The sequence below is a fragment of the Protopterus annectens genome, chromosome 12.part0, assembly GCF_019279795.1.
Source record: "Protopterus annectens isolate FY-2018-M chromosome 12.part0, PAN1.0, whole genome shotgun sequence".
In the NCBI taxonomy this organism is placed as follows: Eukaryota; Metazoa; Chordata; order Ceratodontiformes; family Protopteridae; genus Protopterus; species Protopterus annectens.
In genome coordinates, this window is record NC_056746.1 from 1132570612 (window position 1) to 1132582951 (window position 12340).

At 34.0% G+C, this 12340-nt stretch overlaps 1 protein-coding gene across 1 annotated transcript in view; it reads right to left on the reverse strand.

The window, feature by feature from the left end:
- The window catches only part of LOC122817026 (fer-1-like protein 4), a 1119105-nt gene that overhangs the window by 628089 nt on the left and 478676 nt on the right, over positions 1–12340 (reverse strand). Inside the window, exon 16 of the mRNA XM_044090141.1 lies at positions 8398–8506. Coding sequence (XP_043946076.1) covers positions 8398–8506 — 109 coding nt within the window. The remainder of the gene's footprint in view (positions 1–8397; positions 8507–12340) is intronic.

Here is a 12340-nt window from a genome sequence, read left to right on the forward strand (position 1 = left end):
AAGCAATTTATTGATGGCCCAAAAAAGTTTTATAGAGAATTGGGAAACAAGACAAAAGGAAATGAAACACCACCAAATGAAGAAATAGATACATTTTGGAGAAATATCTATGAAGATCATGTGGAACATAACAAAGATGCTAAATGGATAGAAGTAAAAGAATGAATAAGAAGTTCAAATGTACAGGATATGAAATGGGATGAAGTAACGGCCAGAGAGATTGAAACAAAGTTAAGAAAAGCTCTTAATTGGAAACCCCCAGGCCCAGATGCAGTACCTAACTTCTGGCTTAAAGTATTAACATCTTTGCATGAAGATATAGCCATGAGTAAGAACTATTTATACGCTCACCCTGAATGGACACCAGTCCGGTTAACAACAGAAAAAATAATGCTCCTACTTAAGAGTGAACCTGCAAGCTATCCTAAAAACTATATTATAAACAATAATTTGCCTTCTGGTGAAGTATAATCTATGCCCTGGAATTGATGCCAACAGAGTTTATAGTAATTTAGAAGAAAACTCAATTGTGGCAAAAGAACAAAAGGGTAATAAAAGAAAGTCATATGGAACAAAGGATCATTTGTTGCTAAATAAAGTCATAATGGAGAACTGTAAAAAGGGGAAGAATCTAAGTATGGCATGGATAGTCTACAAAAATGCATTTGACAGTATCCCACATTAATGGATAAAAGAGTACTTAAAAATGTATAAGATACAATCTACATTGATTAATTATATTACGTCAACCATGAAACAGTGGCAAACCACTTTGCAGTTAAGCCATGATAAAGGACAAATTATTATTCCAGGGATAACAATTCAAAGGGGGATATTCCAGGGTGACTGTCTGTCACCACTGATCTTTTGTCTTTTGTGTTTTGCAGATGATTTAAAACTGCATGGTTCATCAGATGAGGAACTGAAAGTACAGCTGCAAGAAGTTAAAACTTTTTCAGATGATATAAGAATATCATTTGGTCTTGATAAATGTGCAAAAACAACCTTTAAAGCAGGAAAGCTACAGCACGAAGAAAACACAGTTTCGGACAAGAATGTGATATAAAAGAACTTGAGCAAGAGAGAGTGTATAAATATTTGGGAATTATTGATCAACAATAAAACATGAACAAATGTGAATAAAACTTAGTAAGAAATATTTTAGAAGATGTAAATGAATACTGAAAACAATGTTGACATCTAGGAACAAAATCAAAGCTATAAACCAATTTTCTCTTCCTGTCCTAATTTACAGTATTAGAATGACTGACTGGCCCCAAAAGGTGTTTGATACATTGGACAGGAAAACAAGAAGGATACTTCATGCTCATCAAATGATTTGTAAAAATCAGTGTCTACCAAGATTATTCCTCGTTCTGAAGGAGGTATAGGCCTCCTCGAAACTGATTGCATGTATAGATCTGCAATCGTGGGACTGCACACATATCTGCTGACCTCACAAGACCCAAATGTAGTGAAAGTTTTGAAACATGAGGAGAATAAATCTAATATGACTTCCCTGCTTAGTTTAGCAGAAGCAAATTGTTGTCAAGTGAGAATGGAAATCAAACCAGAAGTGGATAAAAATCAGGCAGCAACTGAATGTGCCAAAAAAAAAACAAAAGAAAGAATATCACGTGAAGGATCAGATGAGAAGGCAAGAAATGTCGAAAAAGCATATAGATGCAAGTAAAGAAAACTCTTGGAACAACCTCATGTTGATCAGGATCGAATACAGGAATGGTTAAGGAGCGGTGAATTTAAACCAAAAGATGAAAGGTTAATATTGGCAGCACATGATCGTGGACTACATGCATGTTGGCTTACAAAGTCCATTGAACATGTGAGAGAAACAAACAAACAGAATTGGAAATAGTCACACATCTTGTTGCTTGTTGTGATATACTAATGACAGAAGGCTTGTGTACTGGAAAACATAATAATGTAGCAAGACTGTTGGATTAGGAATTGTGCAAACATTATGGTACTGAAGTGGCTGAAAAACACTGGGAATGTGAGCCACAAAGCATTACAGAAAATGATGAAGTTTATATCACATGGGATCACCTATTACCAACAGTTCAAAAAATAGATGCAAGATAACCAGATATAGTAGTCCATGAAAAGAAGACAAAAGTAGCATTGATTATTCAAATTGCTACACCCACAGACTACAGTGTCTTATGTGCAGACAGACACAAAATCATAAAATACCAGGACTTGCAGGCAGAAATGAGGGCAATGTGGAAGAAGGATACCCAGACAGTTCCACTAGTAGTACGAGCAATAGGTCTTATAAAAAAGAATTTACAGTTGTGCTTAGATATGTTGCTGATACATGTAACTCTGTACAAATTGCAGAAGGAGTCATTACTGGATACATTCTGGATGCTGCGAAGAGCACTTCTGGCTAACATCAAAGATTGAAACAATAGTAATTTCATGAACTTTATCATACTTTGACTTAGGAATGGGGTCCATTCCAATCATGGTATTAGAAACCCAAAACACTTGGAGAAATTAAAAAAATAAATAAATATACTCCAACTAAATGTTGCTGTGTTATAACAAGACTAAATGTCCAGCCATGGTAGATACTGACTCTGTTGTGTTCATCCAGGAAGAAAATTTCTGTTTGGCTGTCTTTGAAATACAATCCATCTAATTACATTAACTTTAGGTAGAAATCAATAGCAAGACAGTCTAGACTAGCAATAAAAAGAGCTAGGAGAAAATTTAGCAAAAAATACATCTATTAATAGAAAGTCTTTTTGTAAGCACTTAAGGTCCTTTCAATGGAATGGTTTAATTATGACTTTACACCCAAATATGACAATAAATTGATACTGAATCAGCAGCAAGTGACGAAGATGTTTGCCAGCACCAAAGCAACAGCATGCAATGATACAGGGACATTAAGTAATGTATGCTTACAAACCTCAATCCATGTCTGGTGAGTAAAAGAATTCTGGACAAAGCCTAAAATAATGGGGGGACAAAGGCCCAAAAAATAGGGAGAGATTTTAAATATTGCTCTTATAAAGTTAGAAAGTTGCTAGAATAACAGGATTTGAGTTAGCAAGCATTTTTCGAAGAATATGAAATGTATGTCATTGTTTAGTAACTTCAGTCCTCGGTGATTTCCCAGAAAACAATACATTTTATGAGGAATAGACAAAAAATGAGGGAATAATCTGGGCATTCTGCAAAAATCTGGACAGTTTAAAGGTATAAGAGTGCATGACTGTGACTCTTAGCAAAATCATTAAAGACTCTACTGCCACTAATCCTGGCAATATTAATAGTTACTTTATGCGTCACATTAAAAAACATATCAGCTCATGTTACTTTATACATCACATTAAAAAAATATCAGCTCATGTTTAACTTTCTTTTCCCAGAAGATATTAGAATACACTGTATGCATCCCTTGTCTCAGAAACTGCCAACATTATCCTATTGCACAAGATGGGTGATGTCAGTACCCTAGAAAATTATCGATCCAAAAGCCTGGCTAGTATACTGGGCAGATGTTTTTAAGGATACTACTGTAATACACTGATGATATAAATAGCTATATTATAAATCAGCATGGATTTACCCAGGGGACATCATGTGCAACTAATCTGATAGCTACAGTTCTATAATAATGTAACATTTCTTTAGATTTTGCTAAAGAATTTAACCCAGTCCCACAGTTCTATAATAATGGGATACATGTGGCAGGTTGTAGATTACCAGCAGACATTTTTTAGACCTTGCTAAAGCATTCAACTAAGTCTCTTATTCAGCTGTTACATCCATATTGTTAGAACGGCCATTCCTTATTAACACTTAATGTCTGCTGTACCTATAAAGTATAATATCGAGGTATCTAAGTTGATTGATAATACCACAATAGCAAGTGTGGCATCTACAGTCAGTGATCAAAAGAAGTTAGAGGCAAATGTTAGCAATGGTAAAGTAACAACCAAGTGAGTTTTAATCACTGCAAATATGAAATAAAGTATTGGGGTGTTTAACCAACCAGCACATATACTTACTGAGACAGAAACATTTAGCAGGTTATATTGAGTTTATAGATCTTGGGGTCACAGAAATAATCCATAATTTAACATGTCACCTTGGTGGCCAGAAATTCTTTTTATATTATGAAAATCTATTTTGAAATTAATTGGCTCAAAACATGAATATGTTGTTTTCCTCTTATTCAAGAGTTTAGGTAGTGCTTGAGTGTAGCATAGGCTTTTGCATTGTCTTAGAGAGAGCATTAATTTACAGAAAATTCAGATTTTTTTTAACAAAACAGCTTTCAATCTTCAGAGGATGAATCTGTGAAGAAAAATTAAACTGTTTGAGGCTGCACTCAGTCTGTTTCCACTTGATTTAGGTAATTTGAGTGGAACATATAAATGCTCACCAGACCCTCTTCTAGAGGCAATAACAGGTAGCTGTTTTTCTACAGATGGTGTTAACACAAGATATAATCACCTGACAATTGCCAAAGACAGATTTTATGTTAGTAAGGAAAACATTTTTTAATAATAGAATTGCTAGGTCATAGAAATTATTGTATCTCTGAGTCAGGAAGTCATCTTCCAGGGACAGTTTTAAGTACTGGACTGTTACGGTTGGGTAGCATTCGAAAGACATGCGTGCTTAAATGGGCGTGCCTTCGTTGAAGGTTGGGCGTCGAGCTGGCACCTCAGAGTTTCGTAAAAATCTACTGCCAGTCATTAGCGGACCGGAGTTCCGCTGTGGCGACCCCTTACCGGGAAAAAGCTGAAAGAATAACAACAACAACTGTTAAAGCACAGAAGCCTATAAGACATACGTCAGCAAGGACTTTGGCTTATTATTATCTCTTTTGAAGTCCTGAGCTGTCAAAGTAAAATTTTAAGTTTATTTATACCTGTGAGAAAGCATTTCTCTTTATCCTAAAAGTGCAATTACCCCAAACGTATTTACATAACCAGCAGAAGTGTGGGGGGGATACAACTACCTGTCTTGTGAGATGAATGTGAAGAGCTTTGCCCTTCATAAAAGAGCTATGGGAAATGCAACTGTTTTCATTCAAAAGTACATTTGGTCTGCCAGTGTGTAAATGTATATGCTAGGCCTCTGTAAACAAGTTTGTCTAGACAAAAAGTAAGCATAAAAAAAATTCAAGGAAATAAAAATTATGTCATAACCTATGGGCACACAAATCATGTGGAATGCTAAAGTTATTTGTGTGCATGATGTAAATTCTTAATTTAAAATGCAAGCATTATCTTTTTGGCATAGAGTAAAACAAACTTTCTTAACAGTTCTATTTGGATTATTATGCAGGAAGCAGTTACACTGTATCAGACAAAAGGTAAGTGGGGCAGGGTTAATGAACTCCAGAAATAAACTGCTGTGTTTTTTACATCTTAAAATAAGAATTAAAAAAAGAGAAAAGCAAACTTTGTAGGAGTGAAAATAATGAATACCTAAGGAACAATTTTGTTAATCTGCTTATTTTCACTTTCTTGTCTAGTCTCTCCACTGAAATCTGGTAACTCCCAAATGACTCATTCTGTCAACTAAAATATGATCTCATTCTGTTAACTAAAATATGATGACTGTAATATCTAGGACAGCAGCAAAGCCTGTTTAAAACCATCCTCAGAGAACTGGGAGCACACCAACAACTTCAAAACTGTATACTAGTAATCCAGTAAGTAAAAATAAAAGTTAAACCGTTTTATTAAGTATTTTGAATTTTGTAAATTATTAAAAACACTAAAAGGCTACACTCATGTACTACTTCCCAAAATAAAAAGACTGTAAAAAGCAATGAAAATTAACTTTCTAGTCATACAATGGTGGTTTTGGTTTATTAGAAATGCTGTTTATTCATTCAGAATATATATATCTTCTTCTTCTTTCGGCTTTTCCCAGTTAGGGGTCGCCACAGCGGATCACCTGTCCGCTCATGATTGGCAGTGGAGTTTTACGGTGTTCAGAATATACATACACATATATATATATATATATATATATATATATATATATATATATATATATATATATATATATTCTGTATATACGGGTCTACTTCTAAATTTTGAAGTTTCAAAACTTCGAATTTCTTATGGTCGATACCATAAGATTGAAGTTTTATAACTTCAAAATGTAAATAAAAAAGTAAAAACAAAAATATCTTTTTTTTATATTTCTCCAGCCTGCACCCCCCATACTCCCTGCTAATTAAATATACCAACTCCAAGATTGCACTACAGTGAGGAAAACGGTAAATATTCCATTTCACGTTGCTGTTCGGTGATCTCCATTTAAATGGTTAGAAATTTCAAAAGTTTGATCTCATGGTCTCAACCATAAGACATTTGAAGTTCTGAAACTTCGAAATTTAGAAGTAGAATATATATAGACAGATACACAAATGATTCTAGTTCACTGCATCAGCATTCATTAAATTAACCACAAATGGTCAAAACTCACAAAATCAAAAAACAAACAAAAAAAGAAAAACAATGTTTTATGTAGGGAGACCAGATCCTTCACTCCACTCATGTGAGGGTCTGCACCCCCAGTCCTCCGCACCCCCTGCTACTTATAGACACAACATTGTATAACTCTAGTCCCCACTATTATCTGACTTTGGTTCTGTTTTGTCAACAAAGATGAATTTCAAAGTAAAAATGCACCTAAAAAAACTGTCACCAAAATGAATGTGTGACTAAGCCAACAGCTTACATATATCAAAGCAGAGGGTTTGAGGCCTAGAGAGGAGACTACTGTTGTGTTGTGATCAGACAATGGCAGATGGATTTGAGGTCTAGAGTGAAGACTATAGTTGTTCTGTGACCAGATGATGCTGTGAAGCTGTGGAATTTCAGAGAGGCAAGCCTTGTGGATGTCCTCAAGGAGTAACCTGAAAACTAAAATGCCATGGATTTATAGCAGTTTGGCTTGGGCTGTCAAAGGAGAACTTTTCGATTCTTAGTGAAACCTTGGTTTATAACTATGAGTTTTTAAGTCTGAATTCTGAACTGTAAGCTACTAAAATCTGTATTGTGCAAAAGTATACTTTTCATTTTAAATTTGTTCTGGGATGTGAGCTTTAAGTTTGCACTTCTCTGCAACTAACTTGCACTTCAACTGAAAAAGTGTCTCCATAAAAAGAAGTGAATAGAGTAAAAAGCAAAAAACATATGCACACACACACACACACACACACACACACACACACACACACACACACACACACACATATATATATATATATATATATTTTTTTTTTTTGCTGTGTAACATGCTGTTGCAACGTTATTTTAACATGTAACACATGCAACCTCAGCCTCATGTTTAGAGCTCCTACATACCCTGTTCTGTCAGACCTACTGCACATTCATAAGTACAACTGTATAGCAAACATCCACTCAAGGTGCCTCAATATATTTGACAAAATAAATAGAACATGTTTGAGGAATAGGTATGCATCATACAGAATACTGCTTCTTTGAATTGTCTTCCACTCCACATAAAGAGAAGTACTTCTCTCACTATTCAAATGTTATTTGGATGAATGGAAGGGTAACAGCACAGTCATCCTTAATTTAGCACCTCTGCCTCTCATGGATAGGGGAAATGTAGTATACCCCAATATATCTTTGTTCGGTCCATCTCAGGGTTATTCACATTCACAATATAAGGCTAGCTTCTTAAGATCCTCATGGATCAATAGCCTAGTAAGTACCTGTGAACCTGTAAGGGGGGATGTTGCTCCCTTAACCTTGGCTGGTTGCAAATTTAATTACACACAGAAAATAATTTAAAACTCACAATTGAAACTACTTGGAGGAAGTTTGAGGGGGCAGAAGCCCCCTGATATGTTGTAACTGCAGCAGTAGATTAGCAACAACAATAACTTAGTCTTTGTGCATATACAGAACAATACTTGAAAAACTCAACATTAAATATTCAAGTTGTCAGCCCCAACCTGCCCAGACAAATGTAATAGGTTACTGTAGTAAACAATTAAACAAAACCTAGGTTATTCTTGTAAACATTCAAATGAAACATAAGAAATATAAAATCAACTGACATTTGCTATGAGAAGAATAATTTCTGAGAATGTGCCTATTTTGTCCTACTTTGAGAGACCTTTCCTTTCCTTCAGTAATGCCAGTTCCCTTATCGTGCTCTGTGTGGCATTCTGGGTAAGAATGAGACCAACATCACCCAAAAGATTAGTGCACCTTACTGCCAGAACAGTCCAAAGGAACCACAATAATTCATGAGACTGTAACACATGTATACACACACACACACACACACACACACACACACACACACACACACATATATAGTGCATGGAAGTTACTGCAATAAAGTAATAAGTGATTTTACCTATGGAGACCTCAAACATTACAGGCTTAGAACCAATGCTGGGATCAATCAAGGAAGCCTCAAAGAAAGCACCAAACAGAAGGAATTCTTCCTTTACTCCCAGATAATTCTGCAAAGAGAACAAACACATCATTAATACTTTTGCATAGAGAAAACAGCTAATGAACACAGAATGCACTCTTAGTCATGAAATAAAAATAGACAAATGCCATAAAAACAGTTTAACAGTCCTTGTTCTTTCAGAATGAACAGAGCAAATCTGATATTAATATGGGAATGAAGGTTCAGTGAAAAGCTTGACAAAGGCATAAGGCAAAGTGACACAGTTTGGATCATTTACAACATTTTTTACTAATATTAAGTTAGGTCATGTGTCATGACTATATTTTCTCAAACCACGGGTGTAGCAAGGTATACTCTTTGTACTCTAATGAGTATTTTTTTTTCTGAGCATCACATCAATATGGCTTTTTCAGCTATATTATGTCTACAATTGTCTAAATGAATGCCTTCCACAACAGATGCAATATTACTAATCTAAAAGCAATATCTTTAATAGTTTTAGGGGGAACAGCTGAAAATGTTACTGTATTTTGTTACATTTATTAAGTGTTTGGGGGACAGTATTTTGAGAGATGTGTCTATTTTTAAATGATAGGTGATAGGAAGCAACACTTGGAGCTTGTGAGTTCAAAAATTGAATTTGCTTGCAACACCCCTGTTTCAAACAAGATAGAAATGCAATTTAGTTGGGTAAGTGGTGCAATTTTGCAATATTCAAAGACTGTTCTAACAAAACATCATACTGTACTGAGCATACTTTGCAATTACCTGTATAAGTAAAAAGTGTAGAATAACACATATTCTGACTTAGAGTACAGCATGGCATTTTTGTGTTATCCTCAGGCTGACTGCAGCATAAAAATGCATCTTCCTGCTGTCCATAGCACCATCAATGTATATTTATCTTGGCTAGCACCAGATTAAACTACGCTTTAAAAAACTTGTAGTAACATGATACCTCATCAACTACTAAAATTAAAATAAACACGAAAACTCAGTAATATACTTAACAAAGGCATTCCAGATAAAAATAAAATACTAAAATGTCAGTAAATAAATATGAAATACTGTTGATCCACAAACTCACACAAACTCACAAAAAAAGTTATAAGACAATATGCACATCCTTACAGTTGAGCAAAGTACTCAAACATTACACAGTAAATTACATGGAGAAAAAAGCATATATGTCAATGCTGAATGTTGACTGCACTGATGAAGAACTACAGCAATATGATATGAGGGCTGGAGAGGGTATGGAAGATTTATAGATAACGTATAATAGCAAACAGCAGTGCAGAAATTAATTCCGTAAGTATAATAATAATGTACAAATCTTAGGGGTTGTACACGTTTCACTTATGCTTGCTTTTCAATAAATATCTGATGTGATGTTTGATACAGTAGTTTATATCTCTATGGATTAATGTGTGCCCTCTTTGTATATGCTGTATATATCCTCAGTTAGGACACACACAACAAGAAACATAAATGAAAGTGCAGAACTAAAATAACTAAAATACTATTCCAGCAAGTATTGTTATGAAGATGAACGTTAAAAAATACACCAATACAAAAAGCCACCATTATGTATTATTCGAGGATTTCAGTTCTGTACAATTAGAGAAGGAATATAAGTCCTCTTCCAACATAAAGAATAAAAGCACAACAGATTTGAAATATTAAAAAATACTTTCATGTGATATATAATTATATATGATTTGGTAAAAATATATGCAAATACCAGCAAACACAATTTGCCTCCCTTGAAGTAAGCTAACAGATAAATGAATTTTAACTAGAAGTACTTTAATAAGAACAGTAAAAGTATGTAAAATGAATGCATATAAAGCAGAATGACTCTTTGCTCATACACTGTGTGAATCAAACATATAAAAGTCCATAAAATATGTATCTTCTTTTGATGACACCCATGAGTTTTCATCTGTGGATTCCTATCATGGATATACAGCCTTAAATAGCTATTATTTGCCTTCAAATTACAAACATTTGTATTATTGGCACCCCAGAAAGTCAAAGGTTTTGGTTTTGTGGCTACATGTCTAAAGTTCATAAAAGTATGACACTTTACATCTGTACACTTTACATGTGCAGTATCTTAGATGTAGGGATCTCTAAAAATCTGGTTTGTTGCTTAGCTCACAGAGCAGAATGCAGGGAATTACATGTGATTACACTACTACAGCTTCAAAATGGAATCCGTAAACACAGACAGCATAGGCATGTAGACCAGAGGATTAAGGTTAGGCATTTCCTTCATTTCAGGTGATTCAACTTTATTCATGTCCTGTTTTATTTTTCAGTTTTTTGTATTACCTTTCTATAATTGACTTTAGCATACCCCCCCACACCATTTGTTACAGCCATGTTTAAAAAAACAATAAAAATTCACTTCAGTATCTTCTTTGTTTACATTTTGCCTCACTTTCTATACTTTTGCATCAGGAGAAACAAACAGTTTTTTTTTTAAAATAAGGAAATTAATCTTTTCTATTAAGTTAGAAGTATTTTATCTAAAAAGTTGTTTATTGGCATGTTTTTTCCTTCCTAGCAGCCAGTTTTTAAAGTCTAAATTCATATATTATCCTGCTTAAAACTACACAGCAGTGCTATAAAATGATAATAAAACACACATAAATAAAATGTACAAGAATAAAACACACATAAATAAAATGTACAAGAATAAAACACACATACAAAGTCAGATAGGTAGACCATAAGGTTATCCAGCTGATTAGCACCTCGAACCTGTGGAATGTTACACCTCTAGCAACTTACATTCATCCTTACATTCCAAAGCATTTTCTGAAAAATCCAATTAAGAAGTATAACTAGAACAAATATAAATATTTTCTGAACAACAAACACTACTAAAAAGATACAAGCAACAATTTTATCAGTCAAAAGTAATTTCAGTTATAAAAGTTAGTGCATTCACAATATTTGAATCAATAGTATAATATATTACAGTGAATACAAACCGAAATTTATATTTTTCTCTACATTTTCAAAAATTATCATATATTGGAAATTTTGCAATCTACTCTTATATTTTCTGAAAACTTTTAAGTCAAACATGAGCTGTCATATGACAGCAATGCATTTCTCTCTGAGTGCTTTTATTGAAATATTTAGAGTAATATGAACACTTGTGCTTAACTGCATATTTAGCAATGTGAATGAACACCAGTTTTCTCTCAAGATGTGCAGTTTACAGTACAAATCTCAATAAAAGTTTTCTTCAGCATCACCTAAGGATTTATCTGATGCTATACAATAGTTTATAAGTCACTTGATTTTGGAAATATTAAGTACATATGGAATTATTTACATCTTCGTAATCACTAGCAAACTAATAGCAATATCTCAGTATAGTGTTCTATAACTGGACATTGATAATGTATTTTTCTCTCTTCCACCATGGTATTTCATATAATTTTCCTCAATACTATGTAGCTTTCTCAGTTATCAAAATATGAACAAGTGAAAAGCAGTGCAGGATATTCTAAAATAACAATCTTAGTGTCATTTGGTTACTTACAACTTGCTTTTCTGATACTAGCATTTATTAACTGGTAAGTCACTTAGTTAAGAAAGCCAGCCCCACAAAATTTCTGGATGCTATACGTAGTAATGGGTTTTAACTTAGAAGTATGCAAAAGGGTGCCATACAGTTGAATGAGTGAAGAGAAAGATGAAATAAAAAAAATCTTAATGAACATGTTAAAAATGCTGAGCACTGGAACCTCCTGAAACAACTTGGGTAGTAATCTCCAAAGGAGTAGGGTCTGAAATAAAAAAAGCCCAGAAGTTTCAAGCTGCACTTTATGAATCAACAGCAGTGCCTGTCTGTCACAGA